The sequence below is a fragment of the Colobus angolensis genome, unplaced genomic scaffold (genome assembly GCF_000951035.1).
Source record: "Colobus angolensis palliatus isolate OR3802 unplaced genomic scaffold, Cang.pa_1.0 Scaffold2, whole genome shotgun sequence".
Taxonomy (NCBI): Eukaryota; Metazoa; Chordata; class Mammalia; order Primates; family Cercopithecidae; genus Colobus; species Colobus angolensis.
The window spans coordinates 3,153,279-3,171,893 of NW_012115154.1; the positions used below are offsets into that span (position 1 = coordinate 3,153,279).

At 37.3% G+C, this 18,615-nt stretch overlaps 2 protein-coding genes across 2 annotated transcripts in view; one reads left to right on the forward strand and one right to left on the reverse strand.

Moving 5' to 3' along the window:
- The window catches only part of AGBL3 (ATP/GTP binding protein-like 3), a 122,173-nt gene that overhangs the window by 97,366 nt on the left and 6,192 nt on the right, over positions 1–18,615 (forward strand). The window contains exon 16 of the mRNA XM_011941245.1: positions 13,348–13,579. Coding sequence (XP_011796635.1) covers positions 13,348–13,579 — 232 coding nt within the window. The remainder of the gene's footprint in view (positions 1–13,347; positions 13,580–18,615) is intronic.
- Positions 1–18,615, reverse strand: part of LOC105511144 (chromosome unknown open reading frame, human C7orf49) — a 75,815-nt gene that overhangs the window by 4,496 nt on the left and 52,704 nt on the right. The gene's annotated exons all lie outside the window — the stretch shown is intronic.

An 18,615-nucleotide genomic window follows, 5' to 3' on the forward strand; every position in this document is an offset into this window, starting at 1 on the left:
AAGGAAGGAAGGAAGGAAGGAAGGAAGGAAGGAAGGAAGGAAGGAAGGAAGGAAGGAAGGGAAAAGGAAGGAGGGATATATATGGCTAGTCTTTCAACGACTGGTGGAAGAACATATACAACTAGGAAGATACCCAAAATAGAGCATATGACAAAATATGCAGAAAAGAATTTGGGACTGTGCATCATAAAGGAAAGGATGTGAAAGCACATTTGAAGACTGAACCTCGGGAGTCCTGGAAGAGACAAGCAAGGACTTCTAAATCAATTGAAAGTGTTTTTATGACCCAAGAAGATACCAATGCTCAGTTGAATATAATAGCTGGTGGATTCGCTTGGGCATACCACACAAATGAATGCTTATCACATCATTCATTCCCTTGATTGCTTGATGAAACAAAGTAAAATTACATTTCCTGGTTCAAAGGTTACAACTAAAATATCCCGTGGGTCAACAAAGGGAAAATTTTGTAAAAGATGTGTTGGCCTCTTAAAGGGTAGAGCTCATTGTGTCAGATCTTAACAGCAATAATGTTTTCTACAGTGTATCAAGTGATACACTGAATCATGGCAACAAAAGAAAAAATCCCCATGGCTTTTAGGTACTTTGATTTGAAAAGCGGGGTTGCAAATATTTTCCATCCTCAGTTGGTTAAATCCACGGATGTGGAGCCCACACAAACAATGCCAACTGTATTCCATGCTCAAAACATTTTTGTTGACAGGATATCTAACTTGATGTCATTGCATTGGAACGATACCAAGAGCAGTGTAATGTGGGCTTGATAAGAGCAGATCTTATCATGGGGAATTTGGCATTCAAGTGTATTCTGTTTAATCACTACATTGAAGAAAGATATCCCAAAGGCTGCAGGCAGTTCAAAGAAGTATTATTGAAAAAAGAAACAGAAAGAGCAAAAATATCCTACTTTATAATGGGATACTAAGAAATATATCCTTGTTAGTTTTTAATAAATATTTACATTGATCTTTCAAAAGGTCTTATCTATAACCTAAGAATATACAATAATAATATGACATATAAAACTTAAATATCCACTAAAGAGCTAAAATCTGTATCAGAGGAGAGAAACATTATAAAAACATCACTTTTCTCACACATACTATGAATCTGTTCTATTACTACTAATTGCCACTGTTACCTAGTCCTATTGTTGTTTTGCCTAAATAATCGCCTGTATATAACAACAAAGCAAATAATACAGAATAATAAAAATGTTAAACACTTATTTTCATATTTCATTTTAAAATACTATGTGTATGCAATTATTACATATTAGACTATTTTGGGCCTGGTATATCTGTGTCCTAGATTGGCTCTCTAAAAAGTTGGTCACCTTAGTGTACCTGTCACTGTCTTTCATAGATCCTAACATAGATATACTCAGTTCTGAAATGTTTAACACTTATTAGATAGGTTAGGTATTTATATTGTTTGCTGTTCTCTTGAAACAGTTTAATTTAAAGGCTTCCAGGAAAAATATGTACACATATATTTTGTGTGTCTGAGTGAAACAATGGTAGGTTAATTGAAGATAAGCGCAATTAAACTAGCCATTAAATATGTGGATGAAGTAATTGTCAAGAAAGTTAAAAATTAAGTTTTATTGATTTTTAAAACCTAACTTCAGATGTTTTATGGCATATTCTCTTTTTTAGTGAAAATACCTGAACAAGCCCTTTCTTGGCTTCTAAAAAATATTTGAGGTAGGAGAACTGTACTTGATTTCTTCTACCTGACTACCTTATACCTTTTCCTCTGTCTTATGAGATTTTGATTTTGAACTAAAGCAACAGGTAAAAGTGACCTTTTGGATAACCATTGCTAATCAGATGTCTCCTCATATTCTACATAGTATCTGGGACTAGAGGTCAGTTTTATACCTAGTGCCCCACAAGATGTGTTTTAGCAGGTTCTGAGAAGATTTCAATATCCCCAGACTACCCCAATAGATGCCTTAAAATCTAGTTAGGTATTTATTTCTGTGCATTTAGCATTGCATTGTCTGAGTTTCTCTCTCTTTTTTTTTTTTGAGACGGAGTCTTGGTCTGTTGCCCAGGCTGGAGTGCAGTGGCAGGATCTCGGCTCACTGCAAGCTCCGCCTCCCAGGTTCATGCCCATTCTCCTGCCTCAGCCTCCAGAGTAGCTGAAACTACAGGTGCCCGCCACCACGCCTGGCTAATTTTTGTATTTTTAGTAGAGACAGGGTTTCACCGTGTTAACCAGGATGGTCTCAATCTCCTGACCTTGTGATCTGCCCGCCTCGGCCTCCCAAAGTGCTAGGATTACAGGCGTGAGCCACTGCGCCCGGCCGGCGAGTTTCTCTTTTTAAAAAGAAACACTGCTGGCATAAGATAATTATTTAGCACTTTAGAATGAATGACAATCAAATGTTTTACTATCCATTGTAGCAACTGGAGCACTGGTCATGGGGGGATAAGAATAATACTAAAAACTGGAGAAAGAAGAGAATGGGAAATCAAATATAACAGACAAACTTTAGAGTTTTGTCTAAACCAGTAATTATTATATCTCTATCACCCTTGGCAAGTTTCCCCTTACTTAGGAATAATATAAACAACTGTCTGGACGGTGGAATAGGTAACCATAGGTAAGTATTTGAGAACCAGCTAGATTTGTGCAACAGAGAGACCGTGGTATATCCTTTCTTCCTTCCTGGCTTCTCTTCTAAAAACTTAGTTTCTGTTAATAAAATGGGTTCTGATGAAAGATGTAGACTCTCTTGCCCCAGAAATATAGAAATTTAGGTAAGAGACCAACATGTAAAGCATCTTTGGGCCTACTTTTACTTGGATCTAGAATTGATTATTTTAAACTGATTTAATTTTTAAACATGTATTATTTATCATGTCCTATGGAAAGAAATCAAATGATGTATCAAGACAAAAGAAGGTAATAGAAAAAGTACTGAAGTTAGAAGATGTGAATACTAGACCTGCCTCTGCCCCTTACTAGTTATGTGATCTTGAGCAAATAGCTTAACCTCTCTGATTCCCCTTGTGTAACATGAGAATAACATTGGCCATCCTGCCTACATCATGAGACTGATCAGAGCGCCAAGTATGATAATGTATTAAAAGACTTTGCATACCCTGAGGTGTAATATGCAAATATAACATAGCTATTACATTACTCTTACATGAGTAGTTTACTGTTGACAATGAAATCAGAGGACCCAATTTTTTTCATCTCCCAAAGTATGACTCAGAGTCATAGCAAAGACCAACACGAACATTTTTTAGAAGTCACTGAGAGGCCAATCTAGGAAAAAAATTCCCCTCAAAGGAACTCATTTGTTTGGAAACTGTTTCAAAGTGACATCCTTGAAGTCTCCTATGGGCAAACAAACTTCTACTTGGACTGAGAAGACAAGGATACCAACAGAAGGTTGTTACTGGTTTTTATTGTTCAAGATTTTCACACATACAAAGATGGTTTTCACTATATCATCATTAACATATCCTGTGAAACTTGAATTATGGGAACTACTTTTGTAAAAAGATGGGATCGATAGCTATTTTAGTCCTGTCTGTGAAAAATACTTGCTTTATTTAATTTGCATATGAGTTGAATATAGAAGGAAATTATTTCAGTTTAATACAGCCTTAAAAAAACTTAATTGCTGTATTCCTAATACTTCCTGTTACTTGATGCCTTTCATCCTCACCACTACCCACCAAGAAAACAAAAAGGCATTCTGGGAACTTCTGCTTCCTAGACATAGGGTTTTCAGTTGGAAATCATTTTATACTTCCTCACTCTTTAGAGTGGCCCTTAACTAATTGAAGACTAATATAGTTCATATTATTGATGACTATATTGACTAATATAGTCCATCATGGTTGATATGGTTTGCCTGTGACCCCACCCAAATCTCTTCTTGAATTGTAGCTCCCATAATTTCCATGTGTTGTGGGAGGGACCCAGTGAGAGATAATTGAATCATGGGGGTGGTGTCCCCCATACTGTACTCATGGTAGTAAATAAGTCACAAGATCTGATGGTTTTATAAGGGGTTTCCCCTTTCACTTCGCTCTCATTCTTTCTTGCCTGCACCATGTAAGACGTGCCTTTTTCCTTCCATCATGATTGTGAGGCCTCCCTAGCCATGTGGAACTGTGAGTCTATTAAACCTCTTTTCCTTTATAAATAACCTAGTCTCTGGTATGTCTTTATCAGCAGCATGAAAACAGACTAATACAGTAAATTGGTACCAGTAGAGTGGGGTGCTCCTGTAAAGATACCCAAAATTGGGTAACAGGGAGAGGTTGAAACAGTTTGGAAGGCTCAGAAGATAGGAAAATGTGGGAAAGTTTGGAACTTCCTAGAGACTTGTTGAATGGCTTTGACCAAAATGCTGATAATGATATAGACAATGAAATCTAGGCTGAGGTGGTCTTAGATGGAGATGAGGAACTTGTTGGGAACTGGAGCAGAGGTGACTCTTGCTATGTTTTAGCAAAGAGACTGGTGGCATTTTGCCCATGCCCAAAAGAGTTGTGGAACTTTGAACTTGAGGGAGATGATTTAGGATATCTGGTGGAAGAAATTTCTAAGCAGCAAAGCATTCAAGAGGTGACTGGGTCCTGTTAAAAGCATTCAGTTTTAAAGGGAAACAGCATAAAAGTTCAGAAAATTTGCAGCCTAACCATGCAATATAAAAGAAAAACCCATTTTTTGAGGAGAAATTCAAGCTGGCTGCAGAAATTTGCATAAGTGGCAAGAAGACAAATGTTAATCCCCAAGACAATGGGGAAAATGTCTCCAGGGCATGTCAGAGACCTTTGCATCAGACCCTTCCATCATAGGCCCAGAGGTCTAGTAGGAAAAAATGGTTTCATGGGTTGGGCCCAAGGCTCCCTTGCTATGTATACCCTAGGTACTTGATGTCCCGCATCCCAGCTGCTCCAGTCATGGCTAAAAGGAGCTAAGGTACAGCTTGGGCTATGGTTTCAGAGGGTGCAAGCCCCAAGCCTTGGCAGCTTCCACATAGTGTTGAGCCTGCAAACGCACAGAAGTCAAGAACTGGGGTTTGGGAACATCCACATAGATTTCAGAGGATATACGGAAATGCCTGAATGTCCAGGCAGAAGTTTGCTGCAGGGTCAGGGCCCTCATGGAGAGCCTCTGCTAGGGCAGTGTGGAAGGGAAATGTGGGGGCTGGGGATCAGAGCCCCCACAGAGAATTCCCACTAGACACTACCTAGTGGAGCTGTGAGAAGAGGGCCAGTGTCTTCCAGACTCCGGAATGGTAGATCCACTGACACCTTGCACCATGCACCTGGAAAGCCACACTCATTGTCAGCCCATGAAAGCAGCTGGGAGGGAGGCTGTACCCTGGAAAGCCACAGAGGCAGAGCTGCCCAAGACCATGGGAACCCACCTCTTGCATCAACATGACCTGGATGTGAGACATGGAGTAAAAGGAGACCATTTGGGAGCTTTAAGATTTGGCTTCTCTGCTGGATTTCAGACTTGCACAGGGCCTTTAGCCCCTTCGTTTAGGCCAATTTCTTCCATTTGGAATGGGTGTATTTATCCAATGCCTGTACCCCCACTGTATCTAGGAAGTAATTAACTTGCTTTTGATTTTACATGCTCACAGGTAGAAGGGACTTGCCTTGTCTCAGATGAGACTTTGCCCTTTTGAGTTAATGCTGAAATGAGTTAAGACTTTGGGGGAAGGCATGATTGGTTTTGAAATATGCAGACATGAGATTTGGCAGGGGCCAGGGTGGACTGATATGGTTTGGCTATGCCCTCACCCAAATCTCATCTTGAATTGTAGCTCCCATAATTCCCACATGTTGTGGGAGGGACCCCGTGAGAGATAATTGAATCATGGAGGCGGTGTCCCCCATGCTGTCCTCGTGATAGTAAATAAGTCTCGGGATCCATTGCTTTTATAAGGGGTTTCTCCTTTCACTTTGCTCTCATTCTCTCTTGCCTGCTTCCATGTAAGACGTGCCTTTTGCCTTCCACCATGATTGTGAGGCCTCCCCAGCCACATGGAATCATGAGTCCATTAAACCTCTTTTCCTTTAGAAATTACCCAGTCTTGAGTATGTCTTTATCAGCAGCATAAAAACAGACTAATACAACGGTAATTCATGTTAGTTTAAATTATAGGAAGTAAGGCTAAAGTCAAATTCACCTGCTCCAAATCTGTGATTACTTAAATATTATCTGCTGACCTTCAATGGAACATAAAGTTTATTCATTAGGTCTTAAAAATTGGACTACCATGGAAATGATAATTATCATAATATTTTCTTCTGTTTCTGGAATGAATTGACATTTTTAGTTTACCTTCCCTAAAGTGTTTTATCAAAAACAGTTATTCTATTCATTAATTCTTGAAAAGTGTTAATAATATCAAAGATAACAATATGGAATAATTGGCCAATATAATTTTATACTCCATTGACATAATCCAAAGCATTGAAAAAAATGCATCTCAAAATATGCACCACACTTACTTATGTTCTCAGTATTATGTGGCTATGACAAGCCAATAGACCATTTCATGAAGGCTTAAATTTTCACCAAGAGTAATTTCAATATGAGAGAACTTTGGTCCTCTCTCATGGGTTTTTTTTTTAATTGCTTTAATGCTTGGAAGGTTTTACCCCATCTCCCATCTCCAGATCATAAAATGATCATCTGTTTGGCTCTTAAATATTCATATAAAAATTAACACTAACCCTTGTCTTACACCATAGCAAAAAAATTAACTCAAAATGTATCATAGATCTAAATATCAAAGCTAAAATTATAAAAACTCACAGGAAAAAGCATGGGAGAGAATCTTTGTGGTTTTGGAATAAGAAAAGACTCCTCCAGTAGTACTCATAAACACCAATCGTAAAAGAAAAATTTGCTTAATGAACTTCATCATTCTCAAAAGACACTGTTAAGAAACTTAAAATGCATGGGACATATTGGAAAAAATTTACCAAATGTACAACCAATAAAGGCCTTGTTTTATACCTATGTCATTTCTTCTTTGAACTTGGTAAACACAAACACAATACTCCAGCAGAATCCACTCTTCTACTTAGCCAGACCATCCGCACCTTGAAATAAGTCATGGCATTCCAGGAATTACTTCTCTTTCATTGGAACATGCTTCACCCGCATAGATTTTCTGCTTATATTAGCTGTCTATAATCATTTCTTTTAATGCTCTTGGTGGATTCTAAATATTAATCAATCACTGCAGCAAAAAGAAATCAAATTATTGAAGCTGAGTGATAGGTTTAAGAGGGAGTTCCTTATAGTAGTCTCTTTATATTCAGGAATATAGAAAATGTTTTAAATGAAGTCAAAAATATACTCTCACAACTATCAATAATCTGTTCTTGAATCAAACTCTCATCCATATGAGTTAGAGTATGTTTATAGAATGTTTCTGGTGTTTCTTTATTTTCTTAATATGCATGCTGCTTTTTCTTAGGAGAGATTTTTAAAAATCAGCCTACAGGAGTTTTATCTGATCCATCTGCACTGTATTTAATAGAAAGACCTTCAAGTTTCTGACATATGGAAACCCATAATCCCTACTGTTTTCTCATGGTAGTCAGTTTCCTCTTTTTCACATTCCATCTCAGTAGGAGACTGAGAGGGGAATAACTAGATATCTGTAGTCACATCATATCTCACTGAAAGTTGGAATCTGGACAGGTATAAATAAGCAGAGCCAGGCAGATTGAGAATCTACATTAGCTCAATTCCAAATTTAAGGAATATAGGTTACATTTCAGCTCTTGCAACCTCATCCACGTCTCTAGCACATTTTCTCCATTCCTTGTGTTGTAATTTTCTTCAACTGCTTCAACTGCTTTTTTTTTTTTTTAATGTAAGGATGTTCATCATGATATTATTTTATTTTTAAACTTTTCAGTTTGGGGTTCATGTGCAGGTTTGTTATATAGGTAAACTCATGTCACGGAGGTTTGTTGTACAGATTATTTCATCACCCCAGTACCCAATAGATACTTTTTCTGATCCTCTCCCTCCTCCCACCCTCCATCTTCAAGTAGGCCCCAGTGTCTGTTGTTCTCCTTGTTGTGTCCACGTGTTCTCATAATTTAGCTCCCACTTATAAGTGATAACATGTGATACTTGGTTTTCTGTTCCTGCACTAGTTTGCTAAAGATAATGGCCTCCACCTCCATCCATGTTCCTGCATAGGATATGATCTCATTCTTTTCATGGCTGCATAGTATTCCATGGTATATGTGTACCACATTTTCTTTATTCAGCCCACCATTGTTAGGCATCTAGGTTGATTCCATGTCTTTGCTATTGTGAATAGTGTTGCAGTGAACATACATATGCATGCATTTTTATGATAAAATGATTTGTATTGCTTTAGGTATATACCCAGTAATAGAATTACCAGGCTGAGTGATAATTCTGTTTTTAGCTCCTTATGGAATTGTCATACTGCTTTCTATAATGGTTGAACTAATCTACACTCCCACCAACAGTGTATAAGATTCCCTTTTTTCTGTAACCTTGCCAGCATCTGTTATTTTTTGACTTTTTAATAATAGTCATTCTGACTGCTGTGAGATGTATCTCATTGTGGTTTTGATTTACATTTCTTTAATCATCAGTGATATTGAGCCGTATTTCATATGCTTCTTGGCCACATGTATGTCTTCTTTTGAAAAGTGTTCATGTCCTTTGCCCACTTTTTAATGGGGTTGTTTGGTTTTTCCTTGTAAATTGCTTTAAGTTCTTTATAGATGCTGGATATTTAGACCTTTGTCAGATTCCTATATTTTCTCCCCACTCTGTAGGTTGCCTGTTTACTCTGTTGATAGTTTCTTTTGCTGTGCAGAAGCTCTTAAGTTTAATTAGATCTCGTTTTGCCTCCTTATCCTTGACTAAGCCAATGCTGAACAACTGTAATTCTAGATGAATCTAACTATCCATCTCTACCCCATCTTAGATTACAGAGCCCTGCTCCAGAAAAACTACATTACCAAATGGCACTACACATTCCTGTTTGCACAATTTACATATACATATACTTGATCAACTACCTCTTCCATTCTCCAAAGTAACTATTCTAAATCTTTTCCTCTCTCTCTCCTACCTAACATCTCCCCTTTACCTTCAGTAGATAACCTCACTTCTTACTTCACATATAAAACAAAAACAAAAACCAGAGAGGTCATCAACAAATCAACTCATCTCGAACATCCCTCCTTCTTGTTTCACAGAAATAAATATCCCTCTGTTTAAGGTTAATTCATTCAGCAGTGCTCTAGATCCCATGTCCATCAATTTCCTTAGTGAAATAACTCTAATTACTGCCCTCTTTCTCACTTTCCTCAAATATAGCCAACATTCATTACCTTCACTTCCTCACTTGTATACTCCTCAACCTAGTGCTTGAGAATGTTTCTACTGTTGCCATACCATGAAATGGTTATTTGCAAAGCCATACTGACTTCTCTACTGTTGATTATTCCCAGGGCCTTTAAACTCTTTCTCTTGATTCATTGAGCTATTTCACAATCTGAGTGTCATATCTGTGACATTACTGTCTCCTGGTTTTACTTCTGTTTCTCTAGCCATTCATGAAACATGTGTTGAAATATATGAAGAGGAGCCCATGTAGGACATCACTTCTGCCTAAATTTTAAGTAGGCTATTTTCCAGTAGTCCATCCTTTGGTCTTTGTCACCACATATTTTATTTCTGAGCACTCTCATCTCTACCTGCAACTTCAACCAGCAACTGATGACCATCATATTTTTTAATCTTCAGTCTAAGCCTCTCCTGAATTTCATATTCCTCTACCTACTGGATATCTCCATCTGTTTTTTCCCCACAGGCACTTATATTCAACTTGTCCACTGCCAGTCTCTTTCTCCTGCATCCCATGTTTCAGTCAGTGTACTGCCATCATCCAGTTATCTAAGTAATAAACCCAAGACTTATCCTAATGTTGTGCACTTCTGTTTTTTGGTCTCTAATAACATGAAGCTCTATCCATTCTACCTCTAAAAATTCTCTTGAATCTGCTCTCTTCATCCTAATGCTGCCGCTAATTCAGACCCTCATTTTGCCTCCCTTGAAGAACTGCATTAGCCTCCTAATTTGTCTCCCTGCCTCGTGTTTCACTTTTTTTTCCACCTTTTGTTTTCCTGGGTCCCAGTGTGATCTTTCAAAAATGCAAATCTGATTATCTTGCATAAAGTCTTCAATGGCCCCCTAACTGTATCATTCAAAACATAGTTATTTAGCGTTATCAGTTATGAATTATTCCCATCTTAGAGGATCTCTCAAAAGTGTTACTGCAAACAAGGCTTCCAGTTTGGAACCATGTCTTCATACCCACCTGATATCCCAATTATTCTACACCACACTTATGATTTCCTGAATGTGCCATGTTAGTCCCACATCCTAGATCACTCTCCTTCTTTTTTACTTGGCTAACTTGTGTTCATTCATTTACCCATACCCTTTGCCCCCATCTATAAGTATGACTATAAGTATATGTATGTAGTAAGTGTCCTGGTTTATCTCTATGAAGTATATTCTAATAGATAGTTTACTTTTTGCTCTCTAGTCCTGATTCTTAACATATTGAAGGCAGGGACTATGTTTTTCACATCTATTTACCAAACAAAAATAGTGCCAGATATACAATAAGCATTCAGTGAATGTTTATTTATTTATTTTTGAGATGGAGTATTGCTCTGTCACACAGGCTGGAGTGCAGTGATGTGATCTTGGCTCACTGCAACCTCCGCCTCCTGGGTTCAAGCAATTCATCTGCCTCAGCCTCCTGAGTAGCTGGAATTACAGCACTCACCACCATGCCCACTTAATTTTTGTATTTTTAGTACAGACAGGGTTTCACCCTGTTGGCCAGGCTAGTCTCAAACTCCTGACCTCAAGTGATCCATCTGCCTCAGCCTCCTAAAGTGCTGAGATTACAAACATAAGCTACAACACCCGGCCTACATTCAGTGAATGTTTATTGAGTGGCCTAAGAATGGTTTATCAAGAAACTGTAAATAAGTTCATTTCATATGCCAGTATTGCCAGATATTGTAATCATACATTATCTTTCAGATCTAGCTTAATGCAATGCATGCTTTATCTTTTTATTTTCCTTTTAAGAATAGATAATTTTTTACAAAAAACTTATTGTAGAAATTTTCAAACATAAACAAAAGTAGAAAGAATAGAATAATGGGTCCACTGATGCCCATCACCCATCCTCATCAGCATCCTGCTACTCTTGTTTCATCTGTTTTCCCACCCCTTTTCCCCTAGAGCATTTTAAAATAAATTCTATAAATTATATTATTTTGCCTATAAACAGTTTAGTGTATATCACTAGATAAACACCTACTAACAAAGCACAGTGTATTTCTTGCTTTTATTCTGAATATATTCTAGTTTCTCTTATGCTGTCTACGGACCAATTTAAGCATGACAATTATAAATTATGACATTTTTTTAAACGTCTGACTACTAGTCTTCCTTCAGGTTTTACTCAGGGTTACCCTCGCTTGCCAAGTATGTTGACTCTAAATTGTGATAAAATACACATAACAAAATTTACCATTTTAACTATTTTTAAGTGTACAATTCAGTAATGTTAAGTACAGTCACATTGTGGTGCAATCTCCAGAATTCCTTTTTCTCTTTTAAAATTGAAACTTTATGACTAGTCTTCCTCACTTCCCCCTCCCCCGCCCCAGCACCTGGAAACCATCCTTCTACTTTTGTATCTATGAATTTGACTGTTCTAGTCAAATAGAATTCTAGTCAATGGAATATTCTAGTCAAATTAGGTAGTGGAGTCAAATATTTGAATGACAGACATGGTATTTGTCTTTTTCTGTCTGGCTTATTTTATTTTGTATAGTGGTCTCAAGGTTTATCAATACTGTAGCATTTGTCAGTATTTCCTTCCTTTTTAAGACTAAATAACATTCCATTGTATGAATATACCTCATTTTATTAATCCATTCATGAATGAACACATGTGTTGCTTACAACTTTTGGCTGTTATGAATATTGCTACTATAAAGATGAATGTGTCTATGTCTCTTTGGGACCCTGCTTTCAATTCTTTTGGGGATATAGCCAGAAGTGGAATTGCTGGGTCATATAGTAATCCTATTTTTAATTATTGAGGAACCATCATATTGCTTTCCACAATGGTTGTACCATTTTACATTCTTATTAATAATGTGTGAAGGTTCCAATTTTTCTAATCCTTGCCAACACTTGTTATTTTCTGGAGGTTTTTGTTTGTTTGTTTGTTTTTTTATAGCAGTCATCCTAACTAATATGGGGTAGGATAAACATTTTTTAAAATGTGATTATATTCCAGTGTCTCCATTAACAAAACAATAATTCCTTTGTATCATCTAATAAAGAAGGGATTTCTAACATGCCCTTCCCAGTCTCCCCATATCCCTATACTGCCATTTCCTCAAACTAGCAGCTTTGGAGCCACCACTGATTCTGCTCTTACTCTCTTATCTCATATCCAATTCTTTATAAAATCCACGTATGTACCCAGAATACTCTCACCCCACTTCTCACCCTTCTAGCCATTTCCACGACCCTGGTCCAAGCTACCACCATCTCTCCTGGATTGTTTCTGCACCCTTCCAAGAGATCTCCCTGTTTGTTCACTCTTGCCTCTCTTCAATCTGTTCTCAACTTGGCAACCAGCATAATCTTGTCCAAACAAATCTCAGACTGACACTCCTCTGCTCAATGCCTTCCAATGCTTCTCCATCTCACACTCAGTAAAAATCAAAGTTCTTCTACTGGCCTGTGAGGCCCTACATGAGCTGAGACCATGTTACCTACCTGAACTTATCCCTTATAATTTTCCCTTTTGTTCATTCTCCTCCAGCCACTGACTGCATTCTTGGTGTTCTTGAACACACTACTATTCTCCTACTTCACGGCCTTTGCCTCAAATTATCTTTCCTCTGAAACTTGCATGATTTGCTTCCTAAATTCCATGAGATGTCAGCTTCATAAGGAGGCTTTCTCTTAACACCTTTTTAAAAGTGGAAATCAACTCCTCAAGAATTCTCTACTCCCTTCTGCAGCTTTACTTTATCCTGTAAACTTTATCATTATCTAACATAATATATATTTTACTTGTTTGTTTTCTGCCCACTGTCATTAAAATACAAGCTTCAGATGGGCAAGGAATTTTAGATAAAATCCCTGGTATATAATAATGCCCAATAAGTAATTGTGAATAGAGTTTATATCCCTGTACATATTTTTGTGGTTGCTCCCCAGATCTGCACCACAACTTAAAAAGCAAAATAAAAGAATGCATATCTTTCCAAAGCAAGAAGACTGGCATAAATTGGACAGATGATGAAAAAAGAAGCTACAAGGATAAAGGAATAGTTCAAACTCAAGAAATATTGCAGTATTTGCTCCCCATCATGCATAACCCTAAAAACATGCAAACCACTCAGAAAAAACAGCTATTCAATCCAAGAACCAACTTCCAAATCCAACATCAGTAAGTCAATACAGTTTTTATCACTCTTAGCTATTTAATAATCTTTTTAAAGAAAGCAGGGCTTATTAATTTATTATCCTAAGAAAAAAATCTGCTCTTGAAAATGATGTCAGCTACATCACATTTGGCAAAGAACAAAGACCCAAAGCTGTCAGAAAACACTGGATAAGTGAAGGAGTAAGTTATCAGGCCTTATTTAATTGATTATTTGCATGAAACTACTCATTAATTTAGATCTATTAATAAAGTATGCATAAATAAAGTATGATCATAGCCTGACTTGAATATTGTCAGCTGTTTTAAATCCTATGGGGTAACTTTCTAATCCTGTGGGGTAACCAGAATTAAAAATAATTAACCTGAGCTACTTCAGTTTGCTGATACTCAGATGAAAGCGGAAAGAGTGAGCCCAGTTTTCTTCTAAAGATAAAAAATAGAACCACCTCTAAGGCCAAAAGAAAACGTGTGTAAATAAAAGTAAAGACAGTGACAAGCTGAAAATAATAAATGCAATAGTAATATTATCAACAGATTTTTATAATGTACTTCCTATGTGCTACACACTGTTCTAAGTTATATACGTATACACTTTACATTTTACACATGAGAAAATTGAGGTCCTAAGAGGTTAAATAATTTGTCCAAAGCCTCACAAGCCAATACGTAGTGGAATCTGGAGTCAAATCCACCTAGACCTTCTGACTCCAGAGTCCTCCTGAACTTCATCATTATACGTTGCCATTTCTCTTTATAAAGTGAAAAACATGACCAATATACAAAGAGTGCTTACATATCAACTGGAAACTTACAAATACTTTCATAAGAAAATGGGTAAAGGCTATGAACCATTGCTACTGTGCATTAGTGAAAACCCTGACTCTTCACTAGGCATCCTCTGACACCAGCTCAATGGGGAGAGAAGGAGATACTTCATTTCTGTCCATTGAGTGTGGAAATCTCGGCTCCCCATTTGGTTTCCAATGATACCCTGCGGGAGGAGACAGACTCTTTATAGGCTAGTGGGAGAGTCAAAGTTCTGGCTTCTACTTGTCCTTCTTTGACACCATCCTTGCAGAAGTTTGAGATCCCTCATTATACCTCGTAAGAGTGGAAGTGTAAGCCCCTCTGCCTCTGCTTACATGGGTGGGAGTGAGGGCACTGTTTATCGGTGGCACTTGGCTGGAGTACAGTGGTTACTGCCTAACATTTTCTGTATCAGTAGGCTGTCCCTTTCCTGGTCCTTTTCTACATAATACAGGCTATTGTTGAGAGCTTTTTGTGCATGTTTCTGGGCACATTTGTGTTCTCAGGTTGCTAGCTTCTTCAGCTCCAAGTCTTGGATATATGAGGCAAAAAGAAAACCCAGGAGACACCATTGTGTTGTTCCTTGGTTCTTGAAGTCCCTAGCTAGCCTGCCTGCTTTCTACCTTTTGGAGTTGCCTTTTGTTCATTTTATGTGGGTTTGTAGTTATTTTTGGTTCAAAGAATAGGGAAAATGCATCTACTTCATCTTCCTGGAAGTGAAAAATCTCTCCAATTATATTTTGATTTGCATAATCTTTCTCAAGAATTTTCATCATTACCAAATGGAATGCCAAGCATGAGATTTATTCCTCCATATTTGAAATCTGATCCATGTTTGACCAGAGAGAAATTTAAGGTATGTAAATCATCTTGTTAAAGTGTAATTCACCTAATAATCCACATAGACCCTATTCATTTTGGCTTAAGAACAGAACAGACAATGAGGTTTCAGCCCTATGATTACATTCAGATGTTATATCACGTTCAACATGATAATTCAGCAAACTCGTACAGCACATTAACTAGTTTCTCCTTAATCCTAACTTAGACCAATGTCTAAGATGGTTTAGCAAAGTGTGATCTTCTCATTCTTTGCTTATTCTCATTTTACCCTGCAATCACTTACTATAAGTAATAGTATGTAAGAGTGTTGAGACAGTCAAACAAACGATATATAAAACAGAAAAGGCAGCCATAAAGAACTAAGTTGTAAGACTAACAACAACAACCTGACAATGTTTAAGTTTGTAGTGAGATCATCTGTTAAGAAAGGCCTTGCTTGCTGCTTTCCTACTTGTTAATATTTCCATATACACCTATATCAGATACTTTTGGGGGTGTCTACATAAGAGTAGCACTTCCAAAAGCTGCGTTTGTAATTATGTGACGTCTACCCACTGGCATGGTTGCCAACCAGATTATCTTTCCCTATGCTTTGGAATTGGAATGAGAGATAGTGGATCAGTCTTGTACATGAAACTGCTGTAGGATGCAAATTTGAGCTAAGGGAAGTAAAAACTTTCCTGTGGAGAGAGAAAAGCAGAGACTGCAGATTAATAAAAAGCCTTGGAAGTTTTCCATTTTCTAGTTCTAGTCCTTTCCTGAAGCCTGACTGAATTCCCTCTCCCTTTGTTTCCATGAGTAGCTTCGTACTTTCTTATAATTCTTCTCCTACCCTACCTTATGCTTTTTCAAATTAAGCTAGCTTGAATTGGTTTCTGTTACTTGTAACCAAAGAGGTCTTAGTTAATACCTCGCTATTTGTCTGTACCTTCATGCTCAGGCCCATCCTCACTGAGTGCATTTCTAGATTCAAAGTATTAATACATAAAGAACCTCTTATGAAAGTAATGACCAAAAACCAAGCCATGTCCTAATTGTCATCTAGACCCCACCACAGTCTCAATGGAGGCTACATATGGAGATGAACCTCCACATGTGTCCAATAATGATTAGAAGCCTCCCATCTCTGGTGTCAGTGGAGTCCAGATGGGGAACCTGGACTTCCACTTCAATCTTGCAGTAATGAGGTCTTATCTCCCCACCCCCTGTGCTGGAGCAAAGTAACAAAAAGGCAGCTAAAACAGAGGGTTTACATAAGATCCAGAGTCTCATAACATAATACGAAAGTGTCCATGCTTTAATCAGAAGTAAATTGTTGTACCAAGAACCAGGAAGATCTAAAACTGAAAAAAGACAATTAGTAGACACAAACACTGAGATGTTAGTGATGTTAGAATTTTTTGACAAAGATTTTTAAAGCAATCATAATTAAAATGCTTCAAAAAACACTTATAAACACACTTTGAAGAAATAAAAAAAATAGAAAGCCTCAGCAGAGAGAGGAAAAAAATATTAAAAAGAACCAAATAGAAATTTTTGAATTGAAAAATACAACTGAAATTGTAAAAGCTTAATGGCTAAGCACAACAGTATAACTGTGCAAACAGAGGAAAGAGTCAGTGAATTGAGAGAGAGAAAAATAGAAATTACCCAACCAAACCTAAGAGAAAAAATAGGCTTAAAATAAAATGAATAGAGCCTCAGGGACCTGTAAGACTGTAAGACAAGATCTAATATTCACATATCATAGTTTCAGAAGGACAGGAGAATGAATACAGGGCTGAAAAGGAAATCAAAGAAATAATGGCTGAAAGGCTGCCAAATTTGACAGGAGACATAAACTTACAGATCAAAAAGCTGAGCAGACCACTAATAGGATACACCCAAAGAAATTCATGCCAAGATAGCCCAAAATTTAACTTACTTTTTTTTTTTGAGACAAAGTCTTGCTCTGTTACCCAGGCTGCAGTACAGTGAAACAATCTCAGCTCACTGAAACCTCTGCCTTCTGCGTTCAAGTGATTCTAGTGCCTCAGCCTTCTGAGTAGCTGGGATTACAAGTGCCCACCACCATACCTGGCTATGTTTTGTATTTTAGTAGAGATGAGATTTCGCCGTGTTGGCCAGGTTGGTCTTGAACTCCTGACCTCAAGTGATCTGACTGCCTCAGCCTCCCAAAGTGTTGGGATTACAGGCATGAGCCACCATGCCCATCCCCCCAAATTTAACTTCTGAAAATGAAAAATGACAGTGGATTTCTCATCAAAACCCACAAAGGCCAGATGTAGCACAATATTTTTAATTACTGGAAGAAACTGTCAACCTAGAATCCTATACCCAGTGAAAATAAGGGAGAAGTCAAGAAATGTTCAGATAAAAGAAAACTAAGAGAATTTTTCACCAGAAGACTTACTCTAAAAGAATGACTAATGGAATTTAGCTAAACAGATAGAAAATGATAAAAGAAGGAATATCAGGAAAGAAAGAATACGGCAAACAAAAATACAGGTAGATATAAAATACAGGTAAATATAAATTTTTCTAAATCATATTTGATGGTTGAAGCAAAAATTATAATATTGATGTGGTTCCAAATGCATGTAAAAGACATATTTAAGACCATTATAAATATCAGAAGGTAAAAGGACATAAAGGGAGGTAAGCTTTGTACTTCACTCAAATTACTAAGTTAACACAGCCAACAGACTGTGATAAGTTATGCATATGTAGTATAATATAGCAACCACTGAAAAAGCTGTTCAAAGAGATATACTAAAAAACACTAAATAAATCAAAATGGAATTGTTGAAAAATGTTCACATTACCCACAGGAAGGCAGGAAAGAGAAAACAAACAAAAAACAAAGAATAAACTTTTTTTTTAATGGCAGATTTAAGTCCTAAGACATCAACAATTACACTGAATGTCAATGATCTAAATACAACAGTTAAGGACAGATTAACAAAATGAATTTTAAAACATTACCCAACAATATGCAGTCACAAGAAACTCATTTCAAATATGACAATGGAGGCGGGCTGAAAGTAAAAGAATGGAAGAAGATACATCATGCAAACATTAATAGATGAAAGCAGGAATGGCTATGTTAATATTAGGTAAAGTAGATTTTAGAAGAAAGAAAATTATCAAAGAGGGGCATTATATATAATGTTTAAAATCCACTAGAAACACAGCAATCTTAGATGTGTGTGTAAAATCACAGAACTGGCTGGGTGTGGTGGCTCACGCCTGGAATCCCAGCACTTTGGAAGGCTGAGGTGGGTGGATTACTTGAGGTCACGAGTTTGAGAACAGCCTGATCAATATGGAGAAACCCCATCTATACTAAAAACACAAAAAATTAGCCAGGTGTGGTGGCTCATGTCTAT